Source organism: Musa acuminata, chromosome BXJ1-5, assembly GCF_036884655.1.
Source record: "Musa acuminata AAA Group cultivar baxijiao chromosome BXJ1-5, Cavendish_Baxijiao_AAA, whole genome shotgun sequence".
Classification (NCBI taxonomy): Eukaryota; Viridiplantae; Streptophyta; class Magnoliopsida; order Zingiberales; family Musaceae; genus Musa; species Musa acuminata.
In genome coordinates this window covers 41,994,888-42,020,371 of record NC_088331.1, presented here as the reverse complement: position 1 = coordinate 42,020,371, position 25,484 = coordinate 41,994,888, and the positions used below count along the sequence as shown (strand labels likewise).

The 25,484-nt window shown below is 32.9% G+C and overlaps 2 protein-coding genes across 5 annotated transcripts; one reads left to right on the top strand and one right to left on the bottom strand.

The window, feature by feature from the left end:
* Positions 1-9,270: 9,270 nt before the first annotated feature.
* LOC135674358 (vesicle-associated protein 1-1-like) lies at positions 9,271-16,151 on the top strand. Of its 2 annotated transcripts, XM_065184133.1 has the most exons (8): positions 9,272-9,504; positions 9,587-9,657; positions 9,792-9,873; positions 9,954-10,069; positions 10,173-10,337; positions 10,425-10,472; positions 14,106-14,183; positions 15,706-16,151. In XM_065184133.1, exons 1-8 carry the CDS (start codon positions 9,453-9,455, stop codon positions 15,811-15,813), a joined length of 720 nt encoding a protein of 239 aa, XP_065040205.1. In that variant the 5' UTR covers positions 9,272-9,452; the 3' UTR covers positions 15,814-16,151. The 2 variants fall into 2 exon arrangements, with proteins under 2 accessions (XP_065040207.1, XP_065040205.1); XM_065184135.1 differs by lacking the exon at positions 10,425-10,472 and having other exon boundaries at positions 9,271-9,504.
* A 1,030-nt stretch (positions 16,152-17,181) lies between these two features.
* Positions 17,182-23,019, bottom strand: LOC135674357 (uncharacterized). 3 transcript variants are annotated; one of them, XM_065184131.1, is made up of 6 exons: positions 22,592-23,013; positions 21,700-21,795; positions 21,441-21,596; positions 21,298-21,358; positions 18,299-18,420; positions 17,182-17,448 (listed from the first exon to the last, which is right to left on the bottom strand). In XM_065184131.1, exons 1-6 carry the CDS (start codon positions 22,952-22,954, stop codon positions 17,380-17,382), a joined length of 867 nt encoding a protein of 288 aa, XP_065040203.1. In that variant the 5' UTR covers positions 22,955-23,013; the 3' UTR covers positions 17,182-17,379. The 3 variants fall into 3 exon arrangements, with proteins under 3 accessions (XP_065040203.1, XP_065040202.1, XP_065040204.1); XM_065184130.1 differs by having other exon boundaries at positions 18,299-18,423; positions 22,592-22,996; XM_065184132.1 differs by lacking the exons at positions 17,182-17,448; positions 18,299-18,420 and adding an exon at positions 20,182-20,441 and having other exon boundaries at positions 22,592-23,019.
* Between the last annotated feature and the right edge of the window lie 2,465 nt (positions 23,020-25,484).

The following is a 25,484-nucleotide window of genomic DNA, read 5'->3' as shown; positions in this document are numbered from 1 at the left end:
ATGTTTGGTTACATGAAGGCAAATTACCGGAAAAGAGAAAAACAAAAGCTATGTGGAGGAAAATGAAAAAAATAGTAAGTTGTTTATGACTCATTCATAAGTTCATGACATCTCAAATGATATTTGGTTTTTGGATAGTGGATATTGTAATAATATATTAGACATAAAATCAATATTTAGAGATATTGATGAAACTCACAAGTTGAAAGTTAGACTTGGAGATAACAAACAAATCCAAGTGGAAGGGAAAGAAACAATTGAGGTGAAAACAAATCAAGGGAAGGTAAAATACATTGATAATGTTTTCTTTGTTCCTACTTTATCATATAACTTGTTGAGTGTTGGACAATTGATTGATGATGGATATTCAGTAATATTTGGTGATGATTCATGCACTATTAAAGATAAAAAAAAATATGATTTGATTATAGTAAATGTTTACATACACAAAACAAGATGTTTCCACTTGATGTATCAAATATTAAAAGGCATACACTTGTTGCAACTCAAAAAAAGAGTCTAATTTATGACATTTAAGATATGAACACCTTAACATTAAGGGTTTAATGTTGTTAAGTAAAAAAGAAATAATTTTTGGATTACTTAAGATTAATACACTTGATGTATGTGAAGGATGCATTTATGGCAAACAAAGTAAAAAATTATTTCCTATTGGAAAAGCATGAAGAGCATCTAATTGTCTTGAATTAATTAATGCTGAGTTATGTGGACATATAAATACAAAATCATTTGGTGGAAGTCAATACTTTTTATTGTTTACTGATGATTATAACCGCATGAGTTGGATATATTTTCTGAAATTGAAATCTGAAACATTTGATAATTTTTAAAAATTTAAGGCACTTGTAGAAAGGCAAAATGGTAGACACATAAAGACACTTTGGACAGATAGATGTGGTGAATTTTTATCTAATAAGTTTAATTCTTTTTGTGAAGAAAATGGTATTCGTAGAGAATCGATGACACCATATATACCGGAGCAAAATGGTATAGCTGAACGTAAGAATCGGATTGTCGTTGAAATGACAAGAAGTTTGCTTAAAGGAAAACATCTTCCAAATTAGTTTTGGGCAGAAACAGTTACAATAGTAGTTTATTTGTTGAATATTTCACCAATAAAGGCTGTTATGAATCAAACTCTTTTGAAGCTTGGTATGGTATAAAATTAAGTATAATCCACCTAAGAATTTTTGGATGTATTGCTTATGCTTTAGTGAATTCATAAAATCATCAGAAACTTGATGAAAAATCTGAAAAACATATCTTAATTGGTTATTTCTTACAATCAAAAGTATATCGATTATATTAGTGGCAAAGTTATTATTAACAGAAAAGTTATGTTTGATGAAAGGACAAGTTGGAATTGGGAGACCAATAAAGGTAGAACACAAATTCAAATTCCAGTAGAACTAGACACTCCGTAGAATCAAATGACAAAGCCTGCTCCAACAAGTTTATCGTCAACCTCACCCAATAGAAGTTCAAATTTTGATTCCTCGGATGAAACCTCCTCCAAGAAATTTCATATCACTAACAAAAATTTGACTCAACATTTACTTTGTTTATTTCAAATCCAACAACTTTTGAGAAAGCCGTTGAAAAAGATGAATGAAGAAAAGTAATGAAGGAGGAAATCAAGTCAATTGAGAAGAATGAAACTTGAGAACTAATGGATCTATCGAAAGAAAAGAAGGCTATTGGATTAAAATAGGTGTTCAAAACAAAGTTTAATGCAGATAGAAGTATCCAAATGCATAAGGCTCGGCTTATAGCAAAAGGATATTCACAGCAACAAGGTATTTATTTTGATGACACTTTTTCTCCGGTTGCTAGATTCGAAACCATGAGAACTTTCTTGACTTTAGTTGCTCACTTGAGTTAGACTGTTTATCAATTTGATATGAAATCTGCGTTTTTAAATAGAGATTTACACGAAGAGATTTTTGTTGCTCAACCTGAAGGTTTTTTTGTTAAAGGACATGAAGAAAAGATATATAAGCTAAGAAAAGCTCTTTATGAGCTTAAACAAACTCCTAACTTTTTTGTTAAAGGGCATGATATAGCAAAATTAATTATTATTTTTATCAAAATGGATTAAAGAAGAGTAATAATGAACCTACTCTTTATCTAAAGAAGAAATGTGAACATAATATTCTAATGGTTTGCCTCTATATTGATGATATTATATATATATGGGTTCATCTAACTTTTTTGTGACAGAATTTTAAAAATATATGATGAATAAGTTTGAAACGTCAGATCTAGGTCTACTACACTATTTTCTTGGGTTGGAAGTGAAGTAAAGATCAGATGAAATTTTTATTTCACAAAGAAAGTATGTAATGGATTTACTCAAAAAATCTAATATGATTAATTACAAAGCTACAGCAACACCCATGAATGTAAATAAGAAACTGAAACTTGAAGATGGTACACGTTTGACAAATGCAAGATACTAAAGAAGTTTGGTTGGAGGTTTGATTTATCTAACTCATACTAGAGATATTACATTCTCTGTTGGTGTAGTATCCAGGTTTATGCATAGCCCAAGCAAACATCATCTTGGTGCTGTTAAAAGAATTATGTGTTATATTGTTGGAACTACAAATTATGATATTTAGTATTCTCATAATTTTAAATATAAATTATTTGGTTTTACTGATAGTGATTAGGCAAGAGCTTTAGATGATAGAAAGAATACTTCAAGCAATATTTTTAGCCTCAGATTAGGAGCTATATCTTGGAGTTCAAAAAAAACAAGCAACAACTGCATTATCGACATCAGAAGCAGAATATGTAGCCGCAACATCAGCAACTTGTCAAGCAATATGGCTTAGAAGACTTATTGAAGATTTTTATTAAGAAAAAAAAGAAGCAATAGAAATATTTTGTGACAACAAATCCACAATTGTAATGACCAAGAATCCAAAATTTCATGGAAGAACGAAGTATATAGAGATACATTATCATTTCATCCGGGAACTTGTAGCAAGTGGAGTCATAGCAATGAAGTATTGTGGAACAGATGAGCAAGTTGCAAATATCCTCACCAAGTCGCTTCCGGTTCAAAAGCATGTTTATTTCATGTCGCAAATCGATGTATGTAACTATGAATCAAGGGGGAGTGTTGAGAATTGATTCATAGTAGTTATCTAGGTAGTTACCATGATCTAGAAGTTATAGGGTAGTTTCAATAACTACCTCTGGGTGATATGGTGATATGGGTAGTTACCACTAAATCCTATAAATAAGACTGTAGTTCATGATGCAATATAGAAGGAGAATACACTTGGGAATATCTTGTAAGTATTCTATGTCAATCCTCTTGTTTTAAATACTACATCAATTTTCTTGAATCGAAATGATTCTTTTTACTTGTATCATTGTATTCTATTTTTTCCTTCCTCCTTCATCCCCAACACTAACCTCGACCGCCAAAGGAAGTGGTCGAAGAAGAAGACTAGTCTAATATAGTACATAGCATTAAAGGACTAGTCTAATATACCTAAAAAAATTTAGAAAATACTTCAATTAAATCAAATGGACATGTCACTAGTTTTTTTATTTTAGAAAATTTATTTGATATTTTTATGAATTATTCAGCTTGTGAATTGTGTGCTATTTTTTGTTACCGGCTAATTTTTTCTTATTTTTATAAAAGTACCGTTCAATAGTCCTAAAAACTTCACAAAGTACTTCAATTAGACCCAAATGGACATATTCATTAGTTTTTCATTTTAGAAATTTTTTATATTTTTATGAATTATTCAACTTATGAACTGTATGCTATTTTTTATTTTTGACCAACTTTTTCTCATTTTAATAGAAACTTTATGAATCCAGTCATTTTTTTCAACATTTGAGCTTCTAAATTGATCTAAAATACCTGATAAAAGTTTATGTCAGAGAAAATATTTTTAATATGTGATGCATTATTTTTGCCAAAAATTCAAAAACAATGCATCACGCTATTTTTCATTTTAAATATTTTTTGATATTTTTATGAATTATTAAACTTGTGAACTATGTGTTATTTTTTATTTTTGGTTTTTTTTAATTTTCACATAATATCATGGATCCAAGTAATATTTTTTGACAATTTAGTTTCTAAATTGGTCCAAAATATCGAATAAAAATTTGGATTAGAGAAAATATTTTCTAATATATGTGCACTATTTTTATCAAAATCTATGCAATGCATTAAAAGACTAGTCTAATAGACCTAAAAATTTTAGGAAAAACTTCAATTAGACCCAAATAGACATATATCATTGATTTTTATTCAAAATTTTTTGATATTTTTATGAATTATTAACTTTTGAACCTTGTGTCATTTTTCATTTTTGGTTAACTTTTTTCTTGTTTTTATATAATATCATGGATCTATATAATGTTTTTTGATATTTAAGCATCTAAATTGGTCCAAAATATCTTATAAAAGTTTGGTTCAAAGAAAATATTTCCTAATATGTGATGCATTATTTTTTCCTAAAATCCAAAAAACATTGCATAGGACTGGTCTAATAGACCTAAAAATTTTAGGAAAGACTTCTATTGGATCCAAATGGACATTTCACTGGTTTTTAATTTTAGGAAATTTATTTGATATTTTTATGAATTATTTAGCTTGTGAACTATGTATCTTTTTTTTTTTTTTTGACCAACTTTTTCTCATTTCCACATAATATCATAGATCCATGTAATATTTTTTGACATTTGAACTTCTAAATTGGTCCAAAACATCTGTTAAAAAATTAGGTAAAAAAATGTTTTCTAATATACAATGTATAATTTTTGTCCAAAATCTAAAAAATAGTGCATCTTATCAAAGGATTAGTCTAAATGATCTAAAAATTTTGGGATTGATTTGAATTAGATTCAGATGGGCATATGTCATAATTTTCCATTTAAAATTATTTTCGATATTTTTATAAATTGTTCAACTTGTAAACTTTGTGTCATTTTTTATTTTTAGGCAACTTTTTCCTAAATCCACATGAATATTTTGGATCCATAAAATATTTTCTATCATTTTTGCTTCTAAATCTATCAAAAGTTTGAATTGGAGAAAATATTTTCTAATATGTAATGCATTATTTTTGCTCAAAATTTAAAAAAAGAGTGCATCACATTGAAGGATTGGTCCAAATAATCTAAAAATTTTAAGACAGGTTTAAATTGGACTTAGATAGATATATGTATAAAAATATTAAAAAAATCTTTAAAATGAGAAAATAGTTACATCACATATTAACTGAGTCCAATTCAAATATTTTCTAAAATTTTTAGATTATTTGGATCAATCCTTTAATGTGATGCACTATTTTTGGATTTTAGACAAAAATAGTGCATCACATATTAAAAAATATTTTATCAAACCCAAAAATTTTTATGTGTTTTGGACCAATTTAGAATCTCAAATGTCAAAAAAGCATAGTATGGATCCATGATATTTCTATGAAAATAAAAAAAATAAAAAATAAAAAAGACACATAGTTTATAAGTTAATAATTCATAAAAAATATCAAAAAAATTAAAATAGAAAACTATGTAAACTGTGTGCCATTTTCTATTTTTGGCCAGTTCTTTCCATTTCCATAGAAATATCATAGATCCATATAATGTTTTTTTGACCTTTGAGCTTTTAAATTAGTCTAAAATACTTGATAAAAATTTGGGTTAAAGAAAATATTTTCTAATATGTGATGCACTTTTTTTGCCTAAAAACTAAAAAATAGTGTAATGCATAGAAGGACTAGTCCAATAGACTTGAAAATTTTAGGAAATGCTTCATTTGAACCCAAATGGACATATGCCATTGGTTTTCTATTTTAAGATTTTTTTTATAATTTATAAATTATTCAACTTATGAACTATGTGTTATTTTTTATTTTTGGCTTTTGTTTCTTATTTCCATAGAATATCATAGATCCATGTAATTTTTTTTTACATTTGAGCTTCCATATTTGTTCAAAATATATGATAAAAATTTGAGTCAAAGAAAATATTTTTTAATATGTGATATATTATTTTTGCTCAAAATCCAAAAATAATGCATCAGGAAGGATTGATTCAATAGACCTAAAAATTTTAGAAGGCTTTAATTAGACCTTAATGGGCATATGTCATTAGTTTTCTAATTTTTTTAAAAAATTATTCTATATTTTTATGAATTATTCAACTTGTGAACTATATGTTGTTTTTTATTTTTGACTTATTTTTTTCATTTCTATAGTAATATCATGGTTCTATGTATTTTTTTTATACTTAAGCTTCTAAATTGATTGAAAACACTTGGTAAAAATTTGGGCAAGAGAAAACTTTTCCCAATATTGGATGTACTATTTTCTTTCCAAAATCAAAAGATAGTGCACCGTATTAAAGGACAGGTCCGAATAACCTGAAATTTTTAGGAAAGATTTGAATTAGACTCCAATGGATATATGTCACTAGTTTTTTATTTTATAAATTTTTTGATTTTTTTTAATTATTTAGCTTGTGAATCGTGTGCCATTTTTATTTTTGGCCTTTTTTTCTTCTTCTTTATATCTTCATAAAAATATCATGGATCCATGCAATGTTTTTTAACATTTAGGTTGTAAATTAATCCAAAATATCTTGTAAAAATTTAGATCGGAAAACTCAACCCCAAAAGTCAATCTCAAATTTATTAAAATTTTTCAACATGTAAAATAAAATGTATTATAAATAGTAAATCTACTGAAACTACGCTTTGCATCAACTTTGAACAATCAAACAATTAAAATAAATTAAAACATATTAAATTATAAATATATAGGTCACTTAAAATAAGTTTTCACTAAGCCTATTTGAAATTACAATTTAATCTTTAATAAGCTGCTACAATTCCTATCTAAATGTCATTTCCCACACAAGCTGATGATACCGGTGGAAATTTATATAATCGATGATTATGTCCAAATTATTGATATTTGAATTTTTTTCTTTTTGTTATTATGTGTTGATGAACATCCTTCGGTAATGAATTTATACTTTCTAATTCATTTGTGGTGAGCATTGTGTTACGACGGTTAGGAAAATACGCATAAGCCTATTTCTCCATCTCAATTTCAGATATATATATATATATATATGTATATGTATATATATATATATATATATGTATATATATATATGTATATATATATATATACATATATATATATATATATATATATATATATTTATATATATATATATGAAACTTTCTATGTTGTTTCTTAACTTATGCATGTATTCATTAAGTTTGTATCTAGTAGTGGATCTAGCAATAGCTCAAAATAGATTTGTAACCTTTTTATCTCACATATCACTAATAATCATGATATTCTATTAGGAAGATCTCTTTCACAACTAAAAGAATTATTAGATTTTGGTCATTAACAATAGTTAAATTTTTGAATCACATAATACATATTCTCAATTGATACAAGAACGTGAATCCCTACACTCAAATCTTTGTCACAATAAATACAATTAGAAATAATTTATTATAACCATCAATAGCTATAGTCATCAAAACATCGAGATATTTGCTTAATAGATGTACAATATCGATATAAAAAATAAGTTGCATATATAATTTGAAACTTCTAAGGTAAACTTGGAAAGCCCAAAATATTATTTGAAAATAAATTTCTAATGAAACTATCATTTGAACATATAAGTCTCATAATCATAAGGTTTTAACTTTCTTAAAAATAAAATTATATTAATATATAACTAGTCGAAGTATAATCTCCCATGCAAAATATGTCAATAATAATCCTAAATTTTTTTTAATATCAATAATAATCATCTTTGGAGTATAATCAATATTTGTCATCACTTGATCTTTGATTTAATTTACAATAAAAGAACTATTGAATTTCTTATGATCCTTATTCAATCCTAGCAAATTATAATCATGCTCTTTGTGAAACTTAGTAATTCGAAAACTATATATTCCACCATGAGCTACTATCATCCATTGATAATAAAAAACTTTACATTTTGCTTTTATCTTATAACTTGTAGTTGCAACATATTTAATCTTAAATTTTCATGGAATGATAGTCTTTCAATGATATTTGAAATTGAACTCTATCTCGAAACACATATACAAAAATATTATTTTGGTTACAAAATAATATATATAATATGACATAATAACTTTAATATCATTTAAATATCATACCTGACCAACAAACAGATCATTGTACAAACATATATCATCTTCAAAGAAACTAACACATCATCATTTTGATTACAATCATATTCAATAAGTATTTGTTTAATATTATCATACATATCCTGATTTAAAATAACTCGTTAAACAACAATATTTAATGCATCATAAATATTATAGTTTATATCATCTTCGATCTCTTCTTATAATTTTTTTCAACTAATTCATCTTCGAAGACATCATTATTATTATCGTCTTCTTCGTTACAATAAAATGGGTCATTTAAATCTATGGAAAGAGTTTCAAAACTTAAGCAAATGATCTTTACCCAAACATCATAACGTCTCACCTAATGTTTGTCTATAAATATTATCGTGAACTAAAAATACTTCATCCCTCGCTACTACAATGAGATCATCGGAGTTAAATAAATAATTTTTCAAAATCAATGAACAAAAATAACAGTAAAATGAGTTATAACACATTGGCTTCCATGAAAGTATAATACGAAACAAATATTTTTTTCAAAAACATCAATATACTTGCATGATGTTTTTTATATCGATTCAAGAAGAAGAAAAAAAGAAGTTTTGTTTTGCTTCTTAGAACCCAGCAGCTTACTGTATACTGTACCATCCATTTTGTACGTCTCCTAAACAGAGTTAAAATGTTAAATCAGTAGTAGTGAATCGTCTCAGTCCGAATCGATCAATAAAACCTTACTAAATCGATGCTCCAAAAGCCATTGTTCTTAGTGGAAAAACAATGACTTAGCTATGCAAGGATAAATGAATAAAATATAAAGCATGTTGCTAGGAAAAGAATTTTTTTTTTTTTTTTTTTTTTGTTTCTAAGAATTCAAAGTAGAAACTTTGTAGCAAAAACAAAAAAAAAAAACCAAAGTTAACATTTTTTTTCTCTCTAAGAATTCGTTCATTAATTAATATTTTTTTTAATCTTTCATTAGAAATTCTTATGCATTAATTTTATAAAATAAGACGCTCAATTATATTAAAATTAGGCTTGCCTCGTACCCTATTAAGGTAAGAATGGAAACCCACCTTTACCTATTTCCACGTTCGCCTTGCCTTCATCGGCAACTCTGCATCCACGAACACGGAAGATCCCGACTTCCTTTTCCGGCATTTGCCTTTCTTTTCCTGTACTTGTTCGCCCTCTTCCTTTCTTCCTCTTCTCCTCTTCCCTCTTTGCGGCCACTAGACGGCGAGAAGGCGATTTCGAGATGAGTTCCCGAGAGTTGCTCGAAATCCATCCCCTGGAGCTCAAATTCCCTTGTAAGCCCGATTCCCCCTTTCCCTATGTAAATTGTTGCGTTTCTTTTCTTATCCTTGAATTTTCGTGATTTGATGGGTGAAGTCGAACTGAAGAAGCAGATCTCGTGCTCGATTCAACTGACCAACAAGTCCGATGATTACGTTGGGTTCAAGGTAATCGATTTAGGTCTTCCCTCTTTCTCTTTCTCGTTCGTCATCCTGCATTTCGTGAAACCCTAGAAGATTGAAATGGATTTTTTCGTGTCAAGTTTGAGCCTTTGATTTGTAGAATTCGATTGGTGTGATAGGTCAAGACGACGAGCCCGAAGAAGTACTGTGTCAGGCCCAATGCTGGGATCGTTCAGCCTCGATCCACATGCGATGTTATTGGTATGCTAATCTTGTCTCTGCCGTAGATTCAGGTAATCTGACAGAAAGTTTGTATCTGAAAAGGCAACAATTTGCTTCAGTCACAATGCAAGCACAGCGTGAAGCTCCGCCGGACATGCAATGCAAAGACAAGTTTCTTCTCCAAAGTGTCGTGGTTAACCAAGGTGTTACAGTGAAAGACATCACGCAGGAAATGGTACTTCTTGTCTCCAGCAATCTGATATCGAACTTTTGCATGCGGTTACGTGTTATATGCAAATCCTTTTGAAAATTGATAAATATATTCGATGTTGTTCTAGTTTGCAAAGGAGTCCGGGAATGTGGTGGATGAGGTGAAGTTGCGAGTTCTCTATGTGTCACCACCTCAACCACCCTCACCAGTTCCTGAGGGATCTGACGAGGACTCATCACCCAGGCCTTCTGTTTCGGATAATGGAAATTCGAATGCCTCAGAGCTACTTGCTGTGAGTATTCGAATGATTTGTTTATGCACAGATTACCTTTAGCATGCTCTTTTGACATGGAGGATTTTGATTGTAATATGAACGTAGGCGACAAGAGCATATGCTGAAGATATTCAGCAAGGAAAATCTTCTGAGGTGGGTTTGTTATTTTCATTTTGGAGTTTTGATGAACTTACAATTAAAGCAATGGATAATGTGATGTTGGACCTTTCATCTTGAAAGATGGTTTATATGCTTTTGCTAGTAGTGTTACCTAGACTTTCCTAACAAAATAATCATTTGAGCAAACATTTTCGAAAAGCTTAATAAAAGCCATATATCATTTTTTATTATTTTATTATTTTATCAATAGTTGATATACCACTCAAATATACTAGTACTGTGTCAGTTCAGTAGGTTACATAAACCAGTATCAGACCGAAATTAAATCCTTGGTATGATATGCAAACAATCCAAAGTTGGTAATACTTTAAAGTTGAGAAAGACTAGTGTAGAAAAAAATATAATAAGACTAAATAAATGTAACAAATATATTCATTTTATCAAGCTTATGTGTGTATTGCGCATACTACTGTGTCGTCCCTCGTACACAATTTATCAATCCATCAAGGACTGGCATACCTTTCACGTGATCCATTGTTGGTTATCACATGTGATGTGTTTGGGTATCAAATTGGGCATAGGTGCATGTTGTGTTCTGTATGTAATATTAGACATGTGGAACACATTGAATACAGTTGAAGCTCTGCTGTTGAAGTTCCAACAATGTGACATCCATGGCTCAAGCATCCATGTTTTAGATCATTTGCCATTTTATTTTTCTGAGATGATGAACCGTGTTCCAAAAGGCATGTAATTTAACCCAAATGAAACTCTGTGTTCCAAAATTAAGGATGGAAAAAGGGATCAGTCATCAAAATATTTTAGGATCATATTGATCGAATTTGACGATACTAATCGAAGAATCGGGTTTAGGGTTTTTCAACTTTTCAAGTAATTGTTACAGTTTAGTTTCAAATTTCAATTTGAAGAGCTAGCATTTAAGTTTTTTAATGGCTATTATGGAAATTTTCATGATGTGATTACCATTGAAGTCACCAGGAACTTGGCCGCTCGTGCAGACAGTCAAGCCAGACATGGCTAGCCTCAAGAACCTTGAACAGACTTGGCAAGTTGCCATTGACTGAGTGCCTTCCCAGCCATCACCTGAGCCTTGACGTCGCCTAACTAGTGCCTAAGTTTGGCATGGGTGACCCATAAGCTTGCCTAGCCCAGCCTAAGCAACGATATATCTCAGGCTAACCTAGGCTTATGCTAGACGCATTAGTTGATCTGATTGGACCAAGACTTGAGATTGATCCAAATCAAAATGAAGTGGTTCAATCTAAGGAACATTGTGCTGTGTCGACCAGTTGTTTCAGTCGTTGATCAGACTAGTAGATACTAGTCATTATTGGCATATTGTTTGTCGGTACCTCTGGATGTATAGGTGTTCTGAAAAGGGGCTGAAAAATGGAAAATGGGTCAAAATTCAAAAAACATTTTAGGATTTTTTTTTCTCATAATTTCTTGGTATATAAATTATATTTATATAAGAACAAAATGTATCTAAGCCATAAATGACTAGAAATTCTTGATTATATGGATAACAAACTGAATAAGAATGAGAATGAGAGTGAAAGAGGTGGAACAGATGAGGATTTAAAGGGCCAAAACAGGGCCCAAAGGTCAATTTGATTGTTGTGACCTAGTTTGACCAAAGAGGAGATTGATACGGTCGAAACCCCCGACCATTACTGATTCGTATTGTTCGGTAAGGAAATACAATAGGCATGCTACCCCTAATAAGGTACTGTCCGTGTCAGTTGATGCATCAAACCATGGTTCAATCTCATCAGCTAGGTATAAACTCCCACTTAGCAAAAACCCAAAGGGACCTAGGCAGCCATGTTTGTGCTCGAAACCCTACTTTGACCCTACCTTAGATGACTTTCGACCTCTTCTTCGACGGTCGCGATGTTGTGCTAATTACATCTTCGACTCCCTGTTCTCCTATGATTACGATCCAACTGCATCCGTTTGAGGTTAATCTCCATCTCCTATCTTGTCATAGATACTACATTCGATCCAGAAACTCGGGGATGTTGCTTGAGGATGCAGTTTGCTCATCAGTGAGTAAATATATTTTTTATAATCTTTATATCAGTGAGTGGGCATTTTGGAACCTTGGTGTCTTTGAGCACTTAGCGTTTTTAACAACGTTCATGACTACTACATAAATCTTTAAATCGATATATTTTCTATTATTATGATCTTATTAAAAAGGATGACCTAATGCACATGATTTCCATCTATAAGTTGTTTAGGGATGGTCAATTTAAGCAACCTTATCCTTGCAAGCAAAAGGTTTTTTCTGTGACTGGTTACCCAGTCACCTAGATTGCCATGGAGCAACCTTACTTTGATGCTGAGGGTCACCTTTTTATATGATCTTATGATATGGTACGATTTATTCTATTTATCATAAATTTGTATTTTACAGCTTCTATTAGTTATTTCATACTGTCTCGTAGTATACCCTTGTTATTTCATAATATAAATTAGATTATGGTACATGATATTATATTTTATATTTTGCAACCAAACAAGCAAAACATGAAAGGCATGTTCCTATCTGCAAGCGTTGTCTATCATGGTTTCAACGATCGCAGAGGAAAATTTTCCTTGGAATGCATTATTCATGTCTCTGAGGTTAATGCAAACCCTAATCCCTCCATTGATCTGGGCACTGAAAAAATGTTTGCCAAACAATTGAGATTTGTCTTGTCAATTATAAATCCCATATCTTTTGATTTATGTACTTATTTCTTAATCTTCTTCCTGAAGAGTAGATGAGGGCATCATCATACTCATGTTTTCCATGGAAATGATGCATTGTGGAGTGTTAACTTCGAGTACAGAAATGCTAATGAGCCAGTCCTAAATCCCTCATGTCAGATGCGGGGAAACAGATGAGCTCCTCAGATCGTATCAGTCAAAACAACTGATAAAAAATTGGAAGATAATGATATCCTTGGAGGAGATTGCTTTTGGTTTCTTTATAACTTGAAATTTTGGTTAACCAACAAATTCTAATTGAGTTTATGTAGTCCGGTCATGTCATGTCATGCCAAGTTGAAATATACTATTAACTTGATTCTAGGTTCACATAGTCAAGTTAATGTTCCCAGGGCAGATATAGCCTTCTACTTAAAGGGATCTTTGGTCGAAGTTGTGTGCCAACATCCTAATCTGTGAAAACATCATAGAGTCATGTATGACTGAAATCTGCATAGATCATTTTTTTTCATAGACTAATTCCTTCTAATTAATGAAGTAACCTTAACTTCAATTTATGCATAAGTTCCAACAGTGGACCTACCACTTGAGCAAGTTATCTTAACTTAAACAAGTTAGTTTGTCTTTTGGTTTTTCTGACAAACCAATCTAAGAAGCTCTGACTGTGGTGCTTTTTCTAATTATACATTTCATCTGAATGCATAAATGTTGGCCATTGTCTTTGTACTCTCTACTGTCGTAATATTTCTTACTTTGAAAGTATTTCTTCTTTATGTACAGCCAAATTCAAGTTGGTGCTTTACAGTTTGCTGTCCCCATCTGATGCTTGTCTGTGGTCATGCATTTAAATACTCAGCTTTTATGCTTTACAAGATATTTCGGACATCTGTCTATTTCAAGGAATAATTTACTTGACCTTTTCTCCTCCAGAATTTGACTCTAATTTCAAGGTTGACTGAGGACAAGAATACTGCTATTCAGCAGAACAATAAGCTTCAACAAGAATTGGTAAGCACTAGCCTGGCTAATGATGTGACAGGACTAGTAATTCTCATACTGTTAAATGAAATTTTGTAGCATGCTACATATATTATGGTGTGAGTTAGTAATGATAAAAAATGATTTTGATCACTTGGGTTCTTTTAAGAAGTTTGTACAGCATTAAGATGGAACATTCTGAACTTTTCTGTGCACCTTCAAGTTTTACTTCCTGTTTATACAATACCCATTTTTCTTGGTACTTCAAGTTTTACAAACTCGAGATTTTGTCACCCTTAGTTGCTGCTGTAATATGCCACTCATCCCATTATTTATAGTTGCGTAGTTTGTCACCTTATGCACAGGTAAAATCTTTTCGGCTGACTGATTCCAGTTGCAAAGGCTAGTGGCTATTACAAAGGTTCTTGATGTCCTCCATTTCACATGTTTATGTTGAATAGCAATGATAACAGATATTTTTGGATTGCTGCAACATTTCACTGAATATAGGATAACACACATTTTTAGAGAAGCTAATTGTATTGCACATGGTTAGCAAATTTTGGAAGGTTGAACCATTGTAATGAACTCTGGTATGATGTGTTTCCTTAGGAGAGGAGATGGGTGTCTGTGCTTTTTTTCTTAATAAAAGTTAATATTCTCTTTTGCAAAAAGGAAAAAGAGAAAGTAAATCACAAGTAGTTGTGGATATTTAATCTCTCTGGTTCAGCTTGTGCAAAACCTGGTTTCACTACTATGACCTGAGAAGGCTGTGAACTGCCTGTAATCAATTTTCTAATATAATCTGAAATGTATTTTGACAGTATTAGCAGTTTAATTTTATATGTGTTTGCGTGTCCCAAAAAGAACTGTGCACTTTTGCAAGTTGACCTTTTCGAAATCACCTTAAAAACATGCATTTGAAAAGTCGGTCCCATGTCCTGGTAATTTTTAAGTATTTCCTAACGTCATTCTGTAGTATTGCCACAAAGTTGATCCCTTGTCCTGACCTCACTCCTAATGAATGGCCGGAGCTATCTTTGCTCTCCTTCTGCCCTATGATCGTAATCAGATTTTGCCACAACTATGTTTCTAATATCTTAATGGTTAAGATAATTAACTAATTGGTGGAAGCCTCTTTTTAGTTATAAAGCAGAGCAAATCGTGTAACATATTCTGTGTGTTTTGCTTGGTAACAGCCAAAGTTCAACTATAACAAGCATACTCATTTGACAAAACATCTGTCTATCCTGAATTTGTAAAAGAGTATACAAAGAGGTTCTTTTCATTTGTTTGTAATTATAGTAACTTGTAAGTCTAGATTTATGACCTCATTTATTATCATCTGAAATGTTCTTCCTGGAAAACTTATGAGCATAAGGAACTTAGACATTCAACACTTTGGGAAACCGCATTGTCATTTACCTCCTATGTTTCAAACTGTGGGAATTGTATTAACAGTCACTTTTAGAATGGAGGGGGTGGGTAAATAAAATCCCAGTACGATGCAGATTTTTCTGAAACAACAATTCTTTGATGTCGTTGGATGCAGGAACTGGTGAGGCGAGAAGTCAGCAAGCAGCAAGGAGGGTTCTCGTTCCTGTTTGTGGTGATCATTGCCCTGCTCGGAATTTTTCTGGGGTGCGTGTTGAAGAAGTAACAATCAGTCGTAGCCTCAGTCGGGTACTCGCTTCGATTTGACTGGTAGATTCATGTTAGGATCAGTTATCAGAGAGCTAGCTCACCTAAGGTCCTGATGGGTTCTATGACTGTTCATCCGCATCTTAGTTGGTGTAACATCTATAACTGTGAGTGTGTGATTTCAGTACTTGGCTTCTTTTTTGTTTTGTACTTTGAATCTTTGTTGTGAGGAGCAAACGTCAATGCCATGTCAAGCTTCTCATTTTTTTTCTGAAACTTCAACGTTTAAATCAGACAATGTGATGTGACAATAACAAGTGGTTGAATACATGTGTCATTGATTTGTGTCGTTCGTTACCTTATCGAATATGAATCACTATCGATCAAAAATACTTATTTGTATGGATGTGATTGAATTAATTGTATGAATGTGAAATTAAATCAAAGAAACATATGCTCAAAATGATTGTGGAACTCTACTAGAGTTGGGCTGACGAGTGCCTGTGCATTTATTTAAAAGGAAGGAACCGTAATTACTGAACCTTTTCCTTCTATTCTTTATTTTTTTTAATCTTTGGTTGAACAAAAGAAACGAGTATATGGTTAATATGCTGCATCCATAGGAGCAAAAAATAAAATATCGATTAAGTATCAATCTCGAGACAATTGATAAATACCTCAATACAATCGATAGACGAGTCATCCTCTTGTGAACGTTCATCAAATTAATAGTCGGTGAGAACGAGAAGGTGGAGGATGATTGGGGTTGACGAAGCAGCATGCATCAGTGCTCAATAGAAAACCACATAGGCCATCGTTACATAGGCCTCCCAACAATGTTCGGTTTTTCATCATCGGACAAAAACATATCGATAAATCAATATTTTATATTAAAAATAAAAAATAATAATCATTAACATTTTGATTGAGTTTCTTAATTTTCATTTTCCCTTTTTGGATTCTCTTACATCATCAGAGAGAGAGAGAGAGAGAAAGAGAGGTACATACCGATCCAATAAATTATCGGTACGCGAACCATTTGTTACCGGTCCGAGTACACTATAGTACTCGGCATGGTCTGTAGTACCAAACTGTACCGCTCAGTATGAGCGGTACATACCGATCCGATAAATTATCGATACACGAACCATTTGTTACCGGTCCGAGTACACTATAGCAGAGCTAAAGTACTCGGCATACCTGAGTATACCGCTCGATACACTTGGGTATATCGCTCGATATACTGTACCGTACCGGTACCGAGCCCAGGTCGAAACATCGATACGGTACGGTATTGCGAACCTTGAGAGAGAGTACATGTATAAATAGATAAGATGTCATTTAAACCGTATGATGATCCCAACTTGCCATCCAGGATCTCTTAAGATACTGAAAGAATAGGGAAGGCCAAAATTGTTCCCTTCTTCCATTTTCTTCTATCCACCACTTTGCACAAATGCACATTTTTAACGAGTTAGAAGAAAGAAGAGTCTTGGACACCAAAAGACCTGGAAAAGTAATGATCCATGAGTAAGATATACATGACAAATTACTTGATCTAGATAATTACAAGTGTCGGCCAAAATCAATGTTTTGTGGCATCTTTAATCATCTTGCATCGACATACAATGGCTCGGAAGTCCTTCAGACTTAGCTGCAAAATCCACAAATTGAAACATCAGCATACGAACGCAGAGGTAATTGTTATTATGACACAAAGTTAAAAGCCAGTCGGAAACAGTAAGACTTCCATCATAAAATTTGTTCAGCTTATGGTCCATTCTGGATAAGCTTTTATAGTGTCACTTGATCAGGAATCTAAGTGCCTTAGCAATAAGTATTCAAGCATACGAAGAATAAGTTTTCATTTGATAAAATTTTGTGAACTGAAAGGCATTATAGAATATAGTTTTAACCAACATAACTTGTGCATCTTGTTGCATAACAGCAATTAAATCTACAAAATCCTGACATTTATATCTAGGATCATAGTGACTTCATAAATATAACATTTTTTCAAAGAAATAAAGTCATTAATACACGATGAAATGCTATAAGACCCCCAGGCAGGGCCAAGGTTGAGACCATAAATGGCCTGTGAATCTTTAACAATGTCAACTGAGCTATGGCAGTCAACCGAATCCTCCTTAGGACAGGCTAGGCCTGTCAAGCTAGCACACCAGCCCAGCCCATTGTCACCCAAATCACGACAAATGTGGTGACAAAACAAAACAACTTGGAGAAATTTTGCTACTTAGAATCCATGTTCATTTAGTATTTCATCAAATCAAGCCTATATCCAGCGGCAAGCCCCTCTCTCTTACAACAATTTAATCAGATGTTCTTTGATTTTTCACAGATGACAAACCCAAATGCTCAAGTGCATATTGGTGATCAATCAATGATATTATCAGTTCCATGTTTCCTCATTTCATCCAAAAGTTTAAAAAATCATATGCATTCATCATGTAGATGGTCTAGTTGAAAATTAATTCAAATAGTACCTTTCCATCTCCATCACTGTCAAAGCAATGGATCATATTGAAAATCTCACTCTTTGTCCAACTAAAATCATGAGCAATGGCCATTTTCTGTAGATCTTGTTGCGTGATGTAGCCTTTACCAACTTCTGCATGTTAAAACATAAAAACATGTAAACTTACAGCAAGAAAAAGAAGTAGCAAACTCTTAGTTACATATGTTGGTCATCAAATCATGGATACAGATGAAAAAAAAGGTGAATTCTCTAAAAGCCCCAATTTTCCAGTTTTTCTGGAGAGCACTTCCCATTCTAAAATTTCGACAAAGGGCCTGACCTTTTGCCCCTTTAAATAAATGCCCATGTACTGTACCCCTCAATTTTCCTTGCTGAAAATCCCATTCAGGACAGTCTCAGTTTGAAGCAAGTTCGTGACTAGTTTGGAAAGAGTTTTCAAAACCGATTTAAGAAGTCCAGACTGGTTTAACTAAAGGGTTAGATCTGGTTTTGTAGATTGTTACATTGATCTTCCAACTATATTACACTGATATTGCTCAATGCAGAAGATCAATGTAACATCATTCAAGAACAGTGTTACTAAAGCCCTATTAAACCACCTCTTAATTGATCTAGAACTCTTATAAATTAGTTTTACTAAAATCCTACTAAACCGCTTTTAATTGATCCAGAACTCCTATAAATTAGTTTTAGGAGGATTGTGTAGTTTTCAAGTTTTTTTTAAAGCTCTAGATGGGTAATTTTAGGATGGTTTTTTTTTAAATTTTTTTAAAGCTCTTAATAGCTGAAAGTATGCCAATTTTATTTCCTTTACCAAATACATCCTATTTTTTGGCTTTGCTCTTATTCCATTAAAATACTTGTCAATATCCTTATAGAGAGGTGTGGAAGCCTCTTGGGTAAAGATCTTACCTTTGGTTTGAAGTTACACTGATTTTAAGCAAGTACACTGATTTACTGAAGACACAAGTAACCTCATTCAAATGTGGTTCTCCTGAATGATCTAAATCTGCCAATAATGAAGCCTCAAATGGTAGAGGACATATCTCTTAAATGATCTAAAAGAACAATATTCAATAATTAATAGGGCAAAGATTTTACCTTTGGCTCTAAGTTACACTGATTTTACTTACAACACAAGTAACCTCATTTAAATGTGGTTCTCCTGAATGATCTAAATCTGCCAATAATGAAGCCTCAAATGGTAGAGGACATATCCCCTGAATAATTTAAAAGTACAATATTCAATAATTAATACCATAAACAAGTCATCCATTAATTATATTTAATGGCACATATATTTGCACCTTCTGATGAGATCTTCAATAACTATATTTAATTGTTTTCCAATGTCATGCATGTGTCAACCATTTCAATAAGCGTGCAGTTTTTACATGCCCTACCGACTTAAAGTGGGTTACTTTCTCACATAACCAACCTGATCAAAGAACAAATTAAGATTAATAGCAATGATATTAAAATAAAATTAAAAATTATAATTAAATGAAACTATAGTTAACCAACTTACTGCCAATAAGGTTAAGCACTGTTTCAGATAACCAACGATCACTCTCTTCACGCTTCACTCATTGAATTCTATCTCTAATAATTAAGATTTTCTCTAAAATGAAGGAATGAGGCAATTCCACCAGTTGTAGTTAGTCAAAGTCAAAAGATGAACAACTAATAACAATAACGATAATAGTGACCAAAAATGACTCAGAAAAAATAAAATACAAGCAAAAATGTATAATATATACATTCGGCAAAAATCCTCCACAACTTTATCTTGATCAACCAAGTGCAATGACATCATCAACTCTTCCAATTGAATTCAAGTTGATGCTTTCATTGAGAAATGCTTACCAAAAAGATACCTGCATGTCTCAGTTTTTAAATCAATTTGATATACTTTGTTTGTTACAAAGAGAAACATCACTGATTGAGGAAAATAAATTAAGCCCCGTTGATTATAGAGTTATAATATTCATCCCATCACTAATGATAGAAATTTCCAGGAAGCTAGGATACCAAGGATCTCGATAAAATGTTCAACAAAAGTCTGTCGCAGAATCTCCAAAGGGCATGATCTCAGGACTATAGAAATCATCTGACCTCTACTGCACCTAATTGGCATTGGAAATATGTGCCTGAAATGATCGATAAAGCTATGATTGATTACAATCCAATTTGGATAGCCTTTTTTCTTGAAATAGGCATCAAATTGTAATGATTCAATTTTAGCAAATGATTCAAATTTATCAGCAGCTGGAATTGCAAACATGTGTTTCAAAATTAGTCAAAAAGATATATCAAGAAGTTATTTTAATAACAAGTAAACAAGAAATAAACTATGGTTAATTCTTCAAAATTGCCATTTCTTCTCTTTCTGTCTCGAGAACTTTGGCTTTCATTTTTCAGCAAAGGAGGGTTAAGATTCAAAGAAAAGAATGATGCATGATGTTTAGGGCTTGCCGTGGCTCCATGAGGATTAAGTTCGATATGAAGGCTTTGGCGAAGCTGAGACAGATTAAACCAGAATGGTGTTCTGAAGTGACCCTGGTTAAACTGATTTAAATCAACCATTCTAGACCCATTACACATAGCAATACGCAAAACCAAATAATGTCAGTAAAAATGTGGCAGGAAGTCATGGGGAATTTAGTATTATTAGGAAAAGTGGGGCTTTTCTATGGAATTCACTCAATAAAAAAAAAAGAGTCAAGCTCATATATAAAATTCAGAAGCCACAACAGGTATAAGATTATATTCTAAAATCAGTCATGTAAAGTATACCTATTTTTCTAAAGCTTGAATACTAACAAATATAGATGTACCAACAGAAACAACAAGCATTAAGAGAAAGTATGAACTAATACAACATTCTCACTACAGAAAGAAGAGTCAGAATAATATATGACCAGTTTAAGCAACCTTCAGATGGATGTTAATGAATACCAAAAACATTATTCACAAACATGCAACATATCGTGGAAGAATACCTACCATCAAATGAAAAGAAGTAAGCATCCACTTCATCTTCAGTTAGTTGCACTCTGCTCTTGTTCTGCAACACAAGGAAATATAGATGGCATCATGAAGATACCCGAGCTACCATAATGTTTGTCAGTATATGCAGAATAACCTACCACAATCTTGCTCTTCCTTCTCCCGGCAGGTCCATGTGCACTGGATTTATCTTTCCTATAAGGACCAAAATCAGCTACACTACTGCCAGAATTTTGAGGAATCCCACCAACAGCTTCATTTGGATCCATGTGTTCTCCCAATGAAAGAGCAATTGCCTGCATATGGAAATCTAATAAAGCTTTCGCAACAAATCTTGCCTCAAATATATTAGTTATATACTACTAATGAATGGCATATAAATTTTTTCTTAACATATACCTGCTTTAAGGCTGTATCACTGTCAGTCAAATCGTTAGGTTCTGTTTTACCTTTTTTCATAACTTTTGCTGCTTTTGAAGAACCGCTTTTCTTTCCCTAAAACAAAAAACAACAATGATAAAGATGACCAAATTCCATAACGCTACATGCCAAACAACTTACTACAGAGAATAAGCATGGGAAAAAAGGTGCACTTCATTTTTTTCTACATAGTGTTGAAATTCATAGTAAATAACAGAGAAACATTTGTCAATGAACAAGGCAGACAACTAATAACTGAATGGTGGAAGCCATGAGACAGTCTATCAACCACAGCTACCAGTGGAAGCATGACTACTAAGAACATTGAGCATTCCAGATACTCAATATGGAAGCAACGATGGGGTATGTAGCTTTAGTTGGTTCATATATGTGGTAGTACGATTAGTTGGTTCATGATATCAGAATGTGCAATGTGCTAAATCATGAGTAGTGTATAACAACAAGAAGTTTCAACAATTTCAGAACTATTCTTCTATATCATGATTTGTGCTTAATGCAATATTCTTCTATGTCAAAGGTTCTCTTCTGCTTTGCTTTTCTAACCGAAATCCTATGCCCAACAAGCAAGATCACAAGCAAGCCACTTAATTAATTTCTCTTAGCACCACTTTTTGTGATAAGAGAAACTATAAGCTCCTATATTTGTTCATAGGATAACATCATACGGATTATGGTGAACATCATAAATATGAAGTTTTTTTAAATCGCTGAGAATGTGAATCACACTATCAAGTAGATAGAAAGTACTGACAGAATAAGACTTAAGCAAGTGGATTAGACGTTCACAAAGATCGCATTAATAGGTATTCCAGAAAAGCTAACATCAAAGCATAACAGATCAAGGGTGCACCTTTCCCCGCGAGACAGAAGAAGGCTTCTTTTCCGCTTGTTCCTCCTCCTCCTCTTCGCCCAAGGAAGAACTCTCCCCACCGCCTTCTCCCCCATCGTCTTGATCAGCATCAGAGGGTAAGTAATCGTCGTCATCCTCGTCGCCGACGGCTCTTCCCCGGCCTGCTCCTTTCATCGCCTTCTCCCTCCTTTCCTGGAGCTTCGAGGGAGGAGGAGGAGGAGGGCTGAGGAGGGAGGAAGCGAGTCCCGAGATGCCGAGGGCTTCGAGCCTCGATCGGTTTTCTCGTATCCTGGAGAGCCTTTGCCGCTCGTACTCGGGCATCGGTCCGCCACGGCCTTCGTCCGCCTTCGATGCTTCTCCCATTTGGGAACAACGATGTCCGGTTAACGGTCTCCTTTGGTATTAGGGAGTGGCAGAGCCGCAACGGAGAGCGGCCCAAAATTGTAGCACGGCACAAGCATTTGGGCCGGTTCAAACATGTCGGGTTCAATTAAGCCGTGGCCTCTGTTTCTGCGTGCAGGCTGCCGCAACGGAGAGCGGCCCAAAATTATATAACGGCACAAGCATTTGGGCCGGCTCAAATATGTCGGGTTCAATTAAGCCGTGGCCTCTGTTTCTGCGTGCAGACTCCCGAATCACACACCTTTATGGGTGGTGTTCTTACATCTTTATGCTTGCCAAGTTCGATAATTGCATATTTGTGTTATTAATTTTACCAAGACAGTCACAGCCACATGTATTGAAAAAAAAAAGAAGAAGATCATTTACCAGAAAAAGAAACCCTAGTAATGGGCTTTCAACATATGGTGCCCCATATTTGGTTTTTTCTAGGGGTGTTCTTTTTTTTTTTTCTAATTTTGATCAAAATATGCTCAATAAAATTATAAAATATAATAAATATCTTTTGACTTAGTTTGACTTAATTTTTTAGACTTAAACTGAGTCTTTTAGATGAATCGGATCAAATTGATTCCACTAAAACCTAACTATTTGATTTGGTTCATTTGAGCCTAGATTGTCCTTTGATTCCCCTTAAATTATCCTGCATTATCAATTGAGGAATGGAATAGGAAAGTTCCAGCCCATCGTTGTCACCAACCTCCTCTTTATCGTTGGTTGTTGTTGTCATCGTCGCCATCAAAACATCTAAGCAGAGTAATGGAGGAGGTTGGCAATGATAACTATTCCTTTCGATTGTGTCAATCTAATCCCAGCGGTCTAATGGAGCCCTAGCCTCACCATCACAACATCCTCGCTCGTTGCCATTGTAGGCATCCTCCTTCTTGCTATGTAACGAACGACTATTGGGCGCTCGCAATGCCTTTATCAATAGACTATTCATCGTTTTTGTTTATTTGTACATTCATTTGATAGCGTGTTTTATCTTATTTTTATGTATTTTTACTTCAAAACTATAAGCAAGAATAATTTACATATTTATAGAGTAACCGCTCATTAGAATAGATAAAACTATCTTAAAATAGCTTAAAATTATCTTAAAATAGCTTAGTTTTTATATGTCATGACCTATTTTTTGCATGTTATAATACGAAACAAATTGTCAATCATCTCAACCCCTTGAAACCACCTAGGTGGCACAAAACTGAATAATGGATTGGGGTAGTATTGGGTGTTAATTGAATTTACAAGTTTACATGTAAAGCTTATAGAGACTTGTCAATGCACCCGACACTTGATAAACAATCATTTGTGGACTTGTAACTATTCGTTTGTCTTCTAGAGTTTTTATTTTTTTTCCTTTCTCTTTTTTATCTCTTGCACATCAACTATTTATTAAATTGCTTATAAAGCTACCCCCTCTGTCCGACAAAAAAACTTATTTATCATAAGGGTGGTAAATAAGTGGTAAAAATGACCTTTTTTTATCATGGTGGGATTACGAACTTTTGTTGTTTGTTTGAATCGTTTGCTTGCTTTGATACCAAATGTTATGAACTTAGTAGGAATTACATATGTTGTGAGGCACCCTTATGATATTCGTCCACAAAGGGTCAACCTAATTTGTAATTCCTACTAAGTTCATAGCATTTGGTATCAAAGCAGACAAACGATTCAAACAAACAACAAAAGTTCGTAATCCCACCATGGTGAAGCACCGTGACAAATTGAGCAAAACATGGTAAGTTGGACCATTGCTCTATCCAACCGCATGTGGGCTGTAAGTACAAACTTGCTCTCAAGTTTTTAGAACTACTCAAGAGGAGTGCGGTAGTAAAAATGACAAGAGAGAAGTTGACTATTTTCTACAAGTAGGAAATGCATAATCCAAAGAATTAACCTAAAAGAAAAGGCATAAGGAGAGACTTGCAGCTTTGGAAACCTACCTTAATATCCTCAAAGTAGGTTTAGAGGAACTTTACCAAAGCCAAACAAGACTTCTTAGATAAAGAACTTACAAAAGAAGATAGAATCTCGGATCGATAAGGTCGAATCATAAGTTGATCGATTAATAGAAGACACCAAAGACTTAATGTAGCACCTACATGATGTCATAGCAAACCTCACGGTTAAGATTATGTTGCTTACGACGGTTCTTCATGTAGGAGGGAATAGCACCAATGTTATTATATTACAAAACTTGAGGGTGTTAGTTATATGTGCCCTACAAGCCAATTACGTGAGTGATCGCATATGTGACACGTTGGACACATTGCATAGTATTTTTTGTTATTATTATTATAGTATTTTAGCACTTTATATTGGATGATAAATATATTATGATATTCTTGAATCTGTGTAATGAGAATTGGATCATGATGAAATCATGATAATGAGACCAATTCGCCTACAAACATAGATCCTAAATCTTTTCGGTCATAGGTTACTTGAGAGGGACATTGAGATAATCAGATAGACTGATGTACTATATACC